The sequence below is a fragment of the Lepisosteus oculatus genome, chromosome 12 (assembly GCF_040954835.1).
Source record: "Lepisosteus oculatus isolate fLepOcu1 chromosome 12, fLepOcu1.hap2, whole genome shotgun sequence".
Lineage (NCBI taxonomy): Eukaryota > Metazoa > Chordata > Actinopteri > Semionotiformes > Lepisosteidae > Lepisosteus > Lepisosteus oculatus.
Genome location: NC_090707.1, coordinates 12078272 through 12093494, shown reverse-complemented (window position 1 = coordinate 12093494; position 15223 = coordinate 12078272). Strand labels below are relative to the sequence as shown.

Genomic DNA, 15223 nt, shown 5'->3' with positions numbered 1-15223 from the left:
GATCTTGGACAAATTTGTAAATTTCATAGCTTATTACTGTTGACAAGAATAAGGAACATTAAGAGCCTTGTGGCATTCTTTGGAAATATAAACAATATGGGGATTGTGGTCTTTGTATTTTTAATGATAAGTCGAAATAACCGTGAAAAGAGCATAGTCTTTCAAAGGCCAAAAGTATCAGTACCTTTTCTGGTTATATAAAAATAGTTTTATACCATTAAACATTTCAAAAATATTTTACCATAAAGTAAAATGAAATATTGACTTGTCAGCACAGCTTTCCATTCATTATCAAAGAAAGATAAGCATTTAAAACACTGGCAGACAACCATGACTAAAGAATTCTGTCAGTTATGCCACATTTGGAACATGCCTTGGAACCATTAAAATTCAAGCTATCGTCATGTGTTTTACCATACTAATAATCATGTCAGGAACCACCAAATCAATGGTTATCATCAAACTCTCATTAAGTGAGACTGACTATTTTAGTTGGCATTAACTCACATTAATTGGCATGCACTGTGGCATCCCTACACTCATTGTTACTGTTTTTGATTAGGCTGTACACCAAGGCTATGCAAACTTTAAAGGTATTACAGTGACATTTCAAGTACACGATATACCTCTGCTCTGGTGTAAACAGGTACATTATGCTGAAGTTAAAATTTGATTTTAATAAATGTTTTGCTTTCATCCTTAGGGTTGACATGATGATACTTAAATAGAATTTCAAAACCCTTCAACCTTCTCAATTCAGGCTTTCAATAACTAAGCAAAATAAATTAGTGGGACAATAAAGGCAAGTAACAGCAATTTTTTAAACCACAGTGTAATGAGGAGAAATCCTTTTACCTGTATAACTTAATTGCTTTTCCCTCAATTAAGGCCTGAGTTCAAACAAAACCTTGGTCTGCTGGCTGATTGTAGATTGCTATTCAGATACTTGCTTGCCTCTGGCCTCTTTCTTCTACCAAGCAGAATCCTTCATTAGATCCCGATTTTGTCATTTGATTGGTATAAGGATTGAACGTTTGACTTATATCAGGCACAAATGTGTAGAAACCCAATTTCTAAAAGGTGTCTCCTCTTTTCCTGGTTGAATAGAAGAGAAGCATATGTGCAAAATCTTTTAAGTTTTTCTTACAAGTCTGTATGAAACAAGAAACATTTTTATCACATACAAAGATGTACTGTACAGTAAGTGTTTAAATTTATCTGACTTGAATTTTATTCATTTTTAATTGAAATTAAGTGATATTGATTAAGTTTTCCAGTTCTTTGGCATGCTTTAAAAAAACATTGTATAGTCATAATATCTAGTTAGAATATACTGGTAATTTCTATTTCTTTAGATTAAAAAGCAGGAGTGCAACAGTATTACATTTACAGAATTAAATTCAATGAGCGCTTTAAAAATTTACGAGTCATTTTTCAATTAAACAGATGTTCACGCTTCAGATTGGAAGTACTGTACATAATTTCCACCTATGTATTAATATATAATCTAGAGTCAGTTGCACTATTGTAAAATTCAAATAAGAAGCAAAATGTGACTCAATTAAACCACTTTTTAGGGGTATAATCTCAAAACATTTGAAATTTAAGGCCCTGTAGAAATCTACATTTTTAAGTTAACACAGTTAAAATTTATTATGAAAGAGCTGACAAAAAAGACAACATATGCAAGTAGCAAAACCAGACTTTGTAAAAATCTAAACTCATCGAATTGCTGAAAAGTTTAATACAGAATTAGGTTACAGTATTAATGCGTACAAGTCCATTTAAAACTTGTGTATTATTACAATAAATATTCTGCATGCCTGAAAATCTAGTTTGTTTGGTAGACATCTCTATGTACAATTTACAGCATTTAGCAGGCTCAAATTCTACAGTGCTTTGAAAACACAGACCGGCTGTGCAATCAGCTTCATCAACCATTTACAGCAAACATTTTAAGGCTGGGCAAAACAAATTGAAGTTTGAACATCAGAATTGAAGACGAACATCATCTGATCGAACCAAACCAAAACCCAGTGCATTGATTACAGTACATGTTGTACAGTACTTGTATTTAATCCCCTGCCACTATCGCAATAAAAGTTAACAAATAACAAAGAACATCTAGATTCTTTATCTATTAATTAATCTGTTATGTGTTATAAATTAATATAGAATGTTCTAACTTTACAAGAAAATTGATACATTATGTGGAATAAGGAATGATTTGTTCATTAAAAGTACACAAAACATTCCATTGATTTGGCACCTCATGAAACAGAGTACATTTCACAGGAGGATCTTAAGAACATAAGAAAGGTTTCAAATGAGAGGACTGCCATTGTGCCATATGCTATCAAGGAAAAGAAACTTGTTACTGTGTTTCTCTGGGATTAGTTTAGCGGTACTTATACAACTCCTGCAAACGTCAGAGGATCAAGAGATCATCTTTTTGAATATATTCATCAACTGCATGATGCAATATTCAATCAACTACATTTTCCAGTTTAATTATACTAAATATAATAAATTATCAAAAATGGGAATGAGAGAAAAATTGTTTGCATAAAATAATGGATCTTGGCATAATCACAATTACTGTATGAAACGGAAATAGATATTAACAGTATCCAAAATAAAATGTTCTCAAAATTCTCTCATTTTAGAGACTTGACAATTGTGCAAATTAATATCACAAATTAGCCACAACTGATTAAGCCTGTAGTTATTCTTACATTAACCAAGCATGATAGTGTTTATGCAGAGTCAGTGAAGTGAACAATGTCAATGCTTGATTAAAAGCACTTCTTAAAGAAACCCTGAAGGCTGAAGTTTTTAATCATAGTCCAAAATAACCAAGCTCTTTGTCAGAACCAATCTTTAATTTCACTTTTGCTAACAATTGGGACATTTTTGTAGAAACCTATAGGTCATCTTTTCCGTTTTTGTAAAGGACTTCACACAGTCCCACCAAGATAATGGCTTACTGTATGTATCATTATTGCTACAGTTCATGTAGAAAAGTTTCAAACATTTATAATAATTAATGATGTCTTAACAACCAGATGTAGGTTTTTTGCCTTCCAACATCCATTCAATTAAATTATCTAAAAGTACAGTGAGTGAAAGTCAAAATCGAGTGTGATATTTATATTCTTTAAATCATGCAATTTAAAAATATGCATAATAATAAGACAATATTGAAGATTTGCAAATCATCAATATAAAGTTTTGCCCAGTCTCAACAAATGCCAAATCTTCCATACAGATAAAATATAATGAAATGCTAAGAATAAGGATTAGACAAAATAAATAAAAGCAGTGAGTAGTGAAAATAAAACAGGGCAATGAACTTTATTTAAGGCTAAAGATCTGGCTCCAGCCTCTCCCTTTCTCTAGAATTCCCTAACACTAGCATGCATTCAAAAATAGTACTTCAGAAACACAATTTCACATTATTCCAAATAATAAAATAGTAATAAAATCAGCGCTCAAAACCTCTTCAGCAGCATCTCTCATCCATATTTTGCAAAAGACTTTGCTAGAACGTTAGAGCACACTTTGGCTCCTAGGGTTTATTTATTTCATTTTTATTTATTTTTTGCAAAATAATCATTTAAGATTTATAAATGCCATGCCAGAAAAATTTCAATGCTGTATTACATGCGCTTTGTGACGCTTACATGCCAGTTTATATTAATAATACAATGACCTGAAAAATATCTGAGGTCTCCCATCAAAGCATTTATACTTGCACCCAAGCATACAGGTAGTGCTGAATTTATCCTACTCAATATATATAATTATATAAATTTTTAAATTTCAATTTCACAATCTTGTCCGTCATTTCAAATTTGAAAATATTGTCAAGGCAGTCAGGGGCAGGGGAGGGAGGGTTCCTGTAATATTAGTTATGTAAACCGGTCTGAATTCATTTTTCTGAGTTTTGGAGGCAGGTGTCCATCCATCCTTCCTCCAGTGGCCAGCCTCTGCAGTTTAGGTGGCAAGTCTGCGACTGACTGGCTCATTGGGTCAGAGCTTATCTTCGTTGTTTTGGAAACAAGTTTTTCCTCTGAGTTTCCAGGGACAGAGCTGATGCGCTGGAGTTTCATTGGCAAGTCCCCCAAGCTGTATGCTTTCTCAGAGGTGGTGGAGCTCATCCGCAGTAGCTTTCTGGGCAAATCCTCCCTCCCTGTTATCTTTTGCAGTTTAGATGGCAGCTTGGTGCTTGTGTCCTCAAGTGTTTCCAAGCCATCAACAGAATTATTCTTTTCTCCACTGTTGCTCAGTGAGGGCGCCATCAAAGGAGAAGACATGAGAAGCATTTCCTCTTGTTCTTTCACACTGTAAGGGGGGGTTGGAACCTCAAATGTTGCATGGAATTGGGAGTAGTCAACTTTAAAGAAGCCCTCTTCAAGAGAAATCACAGGGAAAAACCTGTGACCCCAAAGAACTTCGTCCTCGGTATAGGAAGTCCGTGCCTGGCATGTCATTCCTACAAAAGAATAATTAAAGAAACATTAGGCAGCAGATGTACAATTGGAAAACACAATCAGTTTATAAAAGACATCTTCAATTGTTTCTTAAGTGGATTAGAATTACTGTATGTGTCGTTAGTTTTGGATGTTTTTACAGTTTAAAAGTGTTTCTTCCTTTTTACATTTCAGGAAAATAAAAACTAAATAAAAAGGAAGCAAAAGTAACATATTTTGGTTGAATTACAGATTTTATTGAGTTCCTGAAAATGTAATACTAATAAATTGACTGACTGGATCTCAAGGATTATTGAGGTAAATATTTTGGTTTGTGCTTAACTAAGCAACCCTATTTTATGTATTGATTACATGAATAGGAAGTTCATAAAACAACATTTTAATCATTATACATATTTTCTGTTTCCTTTTTCCTTATTATCTCTTTTTAGGAGAGATAATCTTTAGCATATTACACTTTTCAATAAATATGCATTAAAGTATACAGAAATATTTGTTCTTGCTTTGAAAGAGGAAAAATTGTACAAGCAATTAGAAAGAAATTTTCCCTTTCTTCCACAAAGGTTATAATTTTCAAGGTGAAACATTTTTAATGTCGTAAAATTTCATCTACTCATTTAAAAGCCACAGTAGAGACCTCACTCAATTAAATCTCTGGCGCTGTGCCATACCGTCTGACAATGAAATGTTCTTCAATATTACAGTGCACTTTAAATATCAAGTGAAAAAGAAGATGGGTAAAATAATTACTCTTATCCATATCAGCCAGTAAGAAAAAAAAAAAGCATTAGATTTTATTTTGGTTTTAAACTGTTTATTACTATGGTACAGCACTCATGCAAACAAGAGAGTACAATTAAAGTATTCAGGAGTTCACAAATGCTCATGATCTTATAAAGCAATATACCATATAATCAAGTAGCACGGTGGGTAGCATTCACATTTTACAGCTATGGGCTCCTGATATTGAATCTGGCTCTATCTGTGTAAAGTTTATATGTTCTCCGTGTGTTTGTATGGGTTTTCTTCTGGTGCTCCACTTTCCTTCTTTTAAACTGCTCTCCCACTCACGCCTCTGCACCAGTGAATGCATGTGTGGACTAGAATGCTGTCCAGGGTGTAGTCCTGTTTTACACCTGCTGGATTAGGCTCTGACTCACCCTGATCCTCTAAGTACAAATAGATTTCTGAAAGTAGATTAATGGATGGACCCTCTTATACTTAAGGAAGAAGTACTGTACAGTATATGTTAATTTCACTCTGAAAAGGCAACAGAGGCACTAGAATGTTTCAACTATCTTGAGCTTCTTCATCGCGTTTCGCCTTATTTAGGACAAGAAATTTATTTTGAAAGCAGTGTTAGAATCAGTTGTTTATTCTAGCACAGCTTCCAGACACCCTGTATGCTCTGCTTTGTACATGTGCTCATGCCTATAGGTATTTTTTTGAATAAAATCTCATACTTTTTACAGTACATGCAAAGTGTGAAGACAGAATGTCTCTGGCTGAATAATTCAGTATGTGTGGATGAATAGTAACCAAATAGTTCAGATGTAATTTTTTTAATTTTCCACTGAACAATTCTTCACCTTACAACAAAAATGTTACAATCCTGTGTATAACATTGAAATTGCATTTTGCAAGAGGACATATACACTGTAGTATTGGGGAATGATCTTGTTGTCACATCATAAAAATTAGGAAACTTTTTGGGTTAGTCCCAATGATGTCTAAAGGAGATAGGAGATATTCAGTTATGCATTGTCCCAGACAGAAAGGGAACCAACCTACTTACCAAAGGACCTTGGAACACTGTGGAAAGAAGAGGGGTTACTTTTGATGCTAATAAAAACTGTGGAACCCTGTCCTGTGAACTTTTCACATTCATAAAACAAACGAAAAGCTGTCAGGAGATAATCTTGATTTTTACAAAAACCTTTGTATACAAATCTTACTTCACCATTTGTATTTGCATCAACAATCAAACAAGACACTTGGAGATAAATATCAATTGGCCTTAACTGGATTATCAGTGTTTGAAGAGGACCAGTTAGGGGTACAGGTTGCACATGCCAAAGGTGTAAAAAATTATGACAGTTAGTGTGTTAAACATATCATCTCAAAAGGAGCCTTGATATACTGTACTTCAGGATTAGGGACCAGAAGTTAAACTTCTCTATTACAGTATGTGTCAAGTGTATGTGTCACTGGTAGCTATCAAAATACAATACATTACTTTAAACATTTTAAAAATTATTGTACTCTAACCTATCACTCACTTGTATCTTGACTAACCAATCATTCAAAATAATGTAATATTAAGCATTTTAAGTGACATGTTAAACACACACGTCTTAAACAAACACTTGTTTATACCTTGAGAAGTACTGTAGCTGAGTTGTGTTTGATTGTTGATGTTGTTGAAGGAAATAAAGCACATGTACTATCAACTTATCAATGCACCTTGCAAAGATGCAAAGAATGATAAAAGTTGCAGCCGCATACCAGTTGGACAAAACACAACATTCAGGATTTTTTCTAAACAAAAGTCAAAAACTCAAGGGAGGTTATTGGGTATTTTTTACTAGATTACCAATATCTCAACAACATCAACATGGAGAAATGCACAGTACTGTACATAAAGACAACGTAAAACCAGGTCCCCTTGTACAACCTGCAAGGTTATAAGGTATATTTCTGAAGCTGGTTTGAGTGTTGATGAAACCTGTCAAGACTGCATTCAGTGGGTGCAGAAGTTCCAAAGACAGAGACACTTTGACTTTTCAGAAAACAAAAATTAAAGTTCAGCAGTGATGAATTTATGTCCTTAAGCATCTCTGTCCCAAGAAACCAAGTTTCATTGTAGAATTGGCTTTGGGGAAACATATTGCCTGTGTACTTATAATAACTACTCAATATCGTCTATACTTTAGTTTGTCCCTGATTGCCTGATAATATTATCTGCTACAGTGGAAATCTGTACTAGAAGTTGCAGAATGATACAGCTAATATGGATATTGGGATAATTTCCATTTAATCCCAGGTAGACTAAAGGCAGTTTACATCCCTAGTACAATTATTGTTATAAACTAAAAAGTCAGACTTTCAAGGACAGTGATCTATTGTAGCTAGCATACAGCAAATACTGGAAGTGTACTTCGCATAGAGAAAGAAATAATGATTCCTCATACTACCTTTATACTGTGATACTTCCTTTACACAAAAGAGTAATAATATTTCAGATATACTACCTGACCTTGTAATAGCTATCTTTTCAAACTGCTCGGTAAAGTAAATTACATCACTGAGTCTCACAAGTTCACAGCAATCCAGATGTCATTCCCTCAAAAATATTAAAACAGTTGTAACCCAAGCTTAATAATAATTTTTCACATACCTGTATGTACAGTATACAAAAATGTATAAAGTGCTCAACTTGCTTTGCATAAACTCATTATGTTCTGTTATAGGTCTCATAGTCTTATAGGGAAGTGATAAATCTTAAATGTTGAAGTGTCTTAAAAACTTGAGGCACTTCTTTAATAGAAAGGACTGTGGGAATATGGAACAAGCTTTTGATTTTCCATTTACAACAGATTTAGTTAAAGGGGCATGTCAACACCTTCTCACAATAACCACAGCAAGTGTTCAAGTTAATGAGGTTGATGCAGAAAATGTGTGTGAAGAAGCTAGAATACTGTTGTGTGCCTATATTTTTTATTTTTAAGTTACCACTACTAGCTATATACAGTATGTATATTTATATTCACAAATTAATATAATTCATCATGCTCAGAGATGTTATACCTGTTATTTTAAGTGTCAGCTTTTGTCAGATTTTCATTGTCAGCCACCTACAGTACAGATTGACTTTGGTCACACACCCTACCACTCTGTAGTACCGCCAATGTGGTAATAAGAATTAATGTGTGTTCTGAGTGGTTCACAAATTTCTTCATTCCATAATATTCCATTTTAAGAGTGTCCATAAAACTTTAAAACCAGCGTATAACAGGCATAAAAAATGTGTACTGTCAAACAGACAAATAGGAACACATCATTGAATGTTAATCAATATTGCAGTTTCAATAAGGCATATACAGTATATCCTGTAGAATTCATTGTAGAAAAAAACAAACTAATATTTATATGTTCAAAATATAAAATTATAAATTTAAATTTATATTATAGCCAGTATTCAATGTGGTTCTTTCTGGGAAATGTTAAAACGTTTCTAGCATGTTCAAAATATTTTAGAATCTAATTAAATATTACAGAAAGTAATACTTTAAACTCTTAGTTTTAATATTCATAGATTGAATTCATGTTAAATCATGTTTAGATCAGCCTCACACAGCATCATTCAAAAAGTAATATAAAAATAAGTTGTGTTTTGGGGTGATTTTTCCAAGGTTGTATGATGATATTCTGATTAGAGCTTTTTACAGAGTTTGCAAATGTGTGGCAATAGACCTAAACATCAAATGCTATCTACCAGCATTTTTACAATGATTTCTGTTTTATATGTCTAGAACCCTTTATATCGTATTTGCATTTATTTATTTTTTTAAAATATATTAGTACATTACAATGACATGCTACTGAACACTGAAAGAAAGAAATGTAACGATTGTATACATGCTTTAAGTATAACATTTTATCTTTTATCTTATGAACAGTATGTTGGACATTTTATTAGGCACTGAACTGTTCACATGACTGTTATTTAGAACCACCCAGTAGACATCACAGGGGAGCTTGCTTTTAACCGATTCCTAGAAAAAACTGCTTTCTTTTTTTTCTGATGTGAAGGAGCATTCTCAGAAGCTCACTGTCATATCGCCTGGGCTCCAGTACTATCAATTACAGAAAAACAAATTAAAAATCTCATCTGAGCCAGCTTAACAGGCTGAGCTAGAGTACACTCAGAATCTGTAACTATTACAGTGATAAATATGGGCTGTCTTAAATAGCTGCAGATATAAAGATAGTGTGCAGTTTACGAAAGGAGCTTTCCCAAGAGACAGTAATATTTCATGCTATATGAAATGTGAAGTATTAAAAAGGCTTCTATTAGAATTCATCTTTTTCTAGATTTACAGAGACTGATGCTAAAATGTTATGAGTATAGAAGAAAATGCAAAAAATCATTATCCATAATCTATGCTGAGAAAACTCAAACGGCCAGGTCATAAGAGTCCTGACATTGGTACAGTAACTCACAACAAAAATGGCAGCTGCAATGACATATACAGTATGTACAGTATAAGCAGCCCCTTCTTTTACTTTACATCAGTGCCTTACAGGCTCATGCTTGGAATCTGGATAAACTATTCTCTTTAAAAATGATCTGGCCTCTTTCTTACAAGACTAACATAACTCATTTGATTACGTTTAATGTCTTGGTCATGGCAGTGAGTGTCAGCAAGTTAAATAGCTTTTCCTTTCTACAGCTGTGGCTGCAAGTGAGCTCTTCAAACACATTAATGAATCTGTAAAGCCTGTATTTCAAAGAGTTATACAGGATTTCCTTTAAAAAGAAAATATTTGATTGCACCAAAAAGAAATAACAAAAGGCAAATAACCCAACAGCCACTCTCAAAATTTACATCCTACATTGCCTTTATAGACATTCATAGACGAAGCTATTTATCTTCATCACTTCCAAAATAAAAAAACATGGGTTTTTGACTGCTCCAGGTGTCAACTTAACTATAGTATAAAACAATTTACTTTCACAAATGATTAAAACACTTTTTAATCTACTGTGTATTGATGTTTGACATCCAGAATGTTAATATAAAACCTTAGATGGGGAAATTAAATCCTTAAAAAAGCATACTACATACTCAGTCATCCAGAATTAGCATCAAAAGTTATATCAGTGGAAAGCCCACTACTGTATGCTGGAGTCTCGTCTGGCATATTGTTTTCACTGCTAAAAACAGATCAATAGGTGGTACTTGTGCTGTGTTAGATGTTACTGAAACACTAGCTGAACTTAATCTTTTTTTTATCTCATAATAGTATTTCTTGAAAATATGACATTTTTATGTTATGTGCACATATTGAATGCAGTTAGCTACTGTTTCAAACTGTAACATGGCTGTACAGTATTTTTTTCTGAAAAGAGGATTGTAATGTCTATTGCTCGTGATAGAGTTAAGAAGCAGAATGTTAAGTACTGTATGTGAAAGGTAATCCCAGGAGCAGGCATGTAAAGCAGCAAAGCAAAAGATTATAATTTGGTGCGTAAAACATCCCACACGTTAAACAATTCAATGAATATCCACAGATATCCATACTGTACATCAACTACAGTATTGCTGTCGTTCATGTTCACTGCTTTCATCTATATGCAATTATTTTGTTTTGCAAGCAATAATTAAAATGATAATAAAATATTTCAAGCAGCACATTCAGTACCTCAACAATATAATGGCAAATTGCAATATAAACAATTTAAAATATTGACCTAAATAAAGTGCAGACTTGCATCAACTACAATCCAACTAACAATTCACAACAAAGTCATTCAAATCACTACTCAAAACCTTTATTTTAATCTGGCCTCTATGTTTTGTTTGTGTGTATTGCTTTTAAATATAATATGTTTTAAAGCCACTGTGTATAATATTATTATTATTAAAATCTAAAATAAAATTATCTGTTTTCTAATTACAATTAAAATAATAATTCTATTAGTTTTGTGCTGTATTGTGACACATTATATTTGAAGTTGTGTTAGAAACGTGATAGCAACAACCTGTCTCAGCAATGTATACATACAGTATAGTATGATTAGCGTAGGAAAACACTAATGGGCTAATAAACATTTAAAACTGTACTGATATCTGACAAACATACACACCTAAAATACCTTAAGGATTCACTGCACCACCTGGCAGTTTTATAAAGTAGTAAAACTGCATCAGATTATTTGAAAAAAATAAAAAAATGTGATGACACACTGCACTTTGTGACTACACAGAATACATACCGACTAACACTTTGCACATTCTAGATGGCTGCATCTGTATACAGTATGTCTTTGTATGTAAACCAAAACACATCTTAAATGGGGGCAGCAGTTAAACGTTTGTGTTTTATTTTAGTTTCTTAACAACAAAGCATTTAAACCAAGCTTTGTCATGTGTGCAGTGCATATTTAACAACTGAATGGATTCTTCAGAAGTAATCCTTTAAAAGCACTGCCAAGAAAGATCTGGGTGTTCTTTAATCAATAAATTAAGTCCCTTTTCCCCTCAGTGTTACCATTCAATCCATTTGTTGGTCAATTAAATTGTCTTTTACAAGCCTGCACCACCACTGAAATCAGTTACAGCTGTTCTCTCCACTTGCATGAAATAAAAACTGTGAGCATGACAACTATGGAAATGTCTCAAGAGACATTACACAGACCTAAAGAAGATGTTAGAAGAAGAAGTTCTCTCAGTACAGTAATAAAGCAGATATTTATGGTTTCTCCCATTGTATTATACTATTTTATTTTACACTGTTTTATAAAATATATAAGGCATTTTCAAAATTAAGTTTCTACACAATTAACATCAAGTATCAAAAACAATGCAACAATAAGGTATTTATGATAAAGGGAAAAAATGGAAAATGCAGCATACAGTATAGGTCTTTCAACACTGCTTTGTTTCTTGAAAGCTTTAATACCTAACATTAGAAATTTGTGTTCCTATGGAAACCAAGTCTACAAGCACGAACATAAAACCTACAGCATCAGGGTTTTTCTGTATTAAATCCAGCAAGGAACAAAAAAATAAATGCAGAGCAATTAAAGCTGAGCCACATGTGCTTCTCTGCCAAACTAATGGATATACTGTACTCAGTGGTCGTCACCCATGTTCATCTTATGTCACTCTCTCTTGTAGCCAAGGATAAGGCTCCAAACTGCCATTACTTTGATGCTGCTCTCGATTCTATTTTTGCTGTGCTCCACTCAGGTCTGACAGTTTCTTTTCTCAGTTTTTGATGCAGAACAAAATGGAAATTATAGCTTGTTTGACACTGCATTCTCCAATGCTGAGAAAACTAATAATTTGGGATTATGTCTACATTGCAGCCATCTACCAATAGTCAATATACATCTATACAGTACATGTTTTTTTAAAAGATACCAATTAAGTGTTTTAAATTTTCAGATAATGTTAACAGGCGTTTACAAATTATAATGTTATTTTAAGATGGCATGGTGTTTATCAAGACTTATACAGTATTGCATATATGTACTGTAATTAGAAGTGTATTGAAATGCAATGGATTATATTAAAAAGTAATTCTTCCTCACTTGTAAATCGCAGTTGGTTTATAATTTACATATTTCAGTTATTTATTGAATTACCCTAAAGTTATGTAGATACAGTATAATTTATACATTGTATATATATTATATATATACCAGCCCACTGTTACAGATTTTGAAAAGGCTATAGCAATGTAAAGAAAACAAGACTTGCCAGTAAAGAGTGGTGTTGCCTCATAGCTCTTAGTTCCTGGGTTGAATTCTGGACTGGTGTACCTTCTATGTGGAGTCTGTATGTTTTCCACATGTTTGCATAGGTTTTCATTACTATGTCAGTTGTGTGCTTGTATGTGCCCTGTAATGAACAGGCATTCCATTCAAGGTGTAGAATCTCCTTGTGCCCCGTGTTGCTATAAATCTCACCACAAGTAAGTGGCTTCCTAATAGTGCATAGATTTACAGTATGTAACAGTCAGTTACATCATTGTTTCAAGTTTCATCATTGTTTACACATATCAGGAAAGACCTTTTGTCAACGAGGATAATTATAAAAATGTAATATATACGTTCTATACTCTGTCATCATGATGTCATGTTTAGTGCATTCCAGTTTTCATTTGATGTTTGTCGTTAATTTCAAATGGTCTATTACATGAATGTTAATATTGATTTATTCGGGACATTTTACCCTGCTGGAAAGCAGAACCATCTAAATTCTAAATCTGCTTGGTGTTTATAAAATCCAAAATAGCATGCATAAATAGCAAATATTAATTAAAATGTAAAATGAATTCACATTCCCGTAAAGGGCTTTTTGTTCTGATAGAAACATCATAACCCTGAATGGTGTTTCTTGAAAGGAGCGTATATACAGTATACACACATTTCACTGGTCAAGGTAGCTATGCCATGATGGTGTACACTAACAAAGTCAACTTTGACTTTATATACACAAAGGAGAAGTGTTTTAGCAGACAGTTCTGTTCTTTGGCATTGTGAGATACAAAGCTTTTATATATAAATAAAACTTAAGAACTTATAACAACATTACATTTGGAAAGACATTTTGAATTGTACATTAATTCGAAGATCCCTGTTTAATTATTTTTTCATTTTGCATTATTCAGAGGCAAAGTCTTGATAAATAATAAAAAAAGTTGCTACTTAAATGTTCTCATCTGACATTTCCACTGATGCAATCACAGGTATTCCAGTAAATAATAGTGACACATTTAGCAAAAGAACAGAACAATGCACAGTTCACCTGACTAAACACTGGTGTAAACAGGTCGATCTGAACTAGAGCTTTCTCAGGTCTGGATACATGAAATTGAATTACTGTAAATAAAATCAGAATAGTTCTTGTCCTAAAGTACACAAATAGTGATAGAGTACAGCATGGGACATGTAATACTATAGTTATTATGTAGGAAGACGTAATAAATGTACAGTATACATTTTAACAAATTATACTTAAAAACAACATACCCTTTTCAACCATCTGTGCATTTTGTGGCTATAATTCTAAATGTATTAATAGCAAATGACCATGTGCATGTTTCTAAATGTCATTTTGATCCAAAATCCTTAAATTAAAAATGTAAATAAAAATAGTTATTTTAATTGGTGTTAAAAAAGAAATAACACAGAAATATATACACTTCGTAAATAAGAAGAAATATATGGACTGTGATGTCAGACAGCATAAAACGTAATATTATTATGTTATGCAAACAATCCAAGTATAGCATTGCAATGCTAAAAATGCAATGATGCTTCATAGCAATCTGACTGATCAAAACTGTTTGTCTGAAGACTTCAGTTAATATTTCTTAGTTACTGGTATTACGTTTATAAGCAGGATTAAAACTGAATACAGTCCTACACAGATGAATATCTAAAATTGTGCCAATTTTGCCAAGGATTCTGTGCCAAAGCTAAACATTGACAGATCCCAGAAAAGCTGCCAACAGCAAACTCTTTGAAGGAAAAATCAGCTGAGGAAGATAAGAAACAGCTATCTATCATATAATTATTACTAAAAAAAGGACAAAGAAAGCAAAGTAATCCAATTACACATGATAACGGAAATCCATAATTTCATAGAGCTTTTATATAGATGGGCCCTTGAGTAGACGTACAAACACAGGAATAAGCCACATTATATCCATAAAAAATACAGTACAAATAATAAGAAAATATACAATTTAGTACTCGAATTATACTTCTTATTTAAGCTAGAAATTAAACATGAAATGCAAAAAAAAAATATGCCCAGGATCATTAACAAATTCATAATGTTATGACTAAGAGAGAATTATTTTTATCTTTGAAAAAAGCCTGTCGGTCTTAGTATGTGATCTATTTTTTCTTAGAAAGCAATTATCCAAATGGCAGGTCAGTAGTCTGGTTCCTGCAAAATCCTTGCTGTTTATCATATCCTAAGGTGTGAAAA

The 15223-nt window shown here is 32.8% G+C and overlaps 1 protein-coding gene across 1 annotated transcript in view; it reads right to left on the bottom strand.

Moving 5' to 3' along the window:
- Nucleotides 1-1223: 1223 nt before the first annotated feature.
- The window catches only part of kcnj3a (potassium inwardly rectifying channel subfamily J member 3a), a 61289-nt gene continuing 47289 nt past the window's right edge, over nt 1224-15223 (bottom strand). Inside the window, exon 3 of the mRNA XM_015358680.2 lies at nt 1224-4495. Within this exon, the coding sequence (XP_015214166.1) occupies nt 3912-4495 (584 nt within the window). The 3' untranslated portion in view covers nt 1224-3911. The remainder of the gene's footprint in view (nt 4496-15223) is intronic.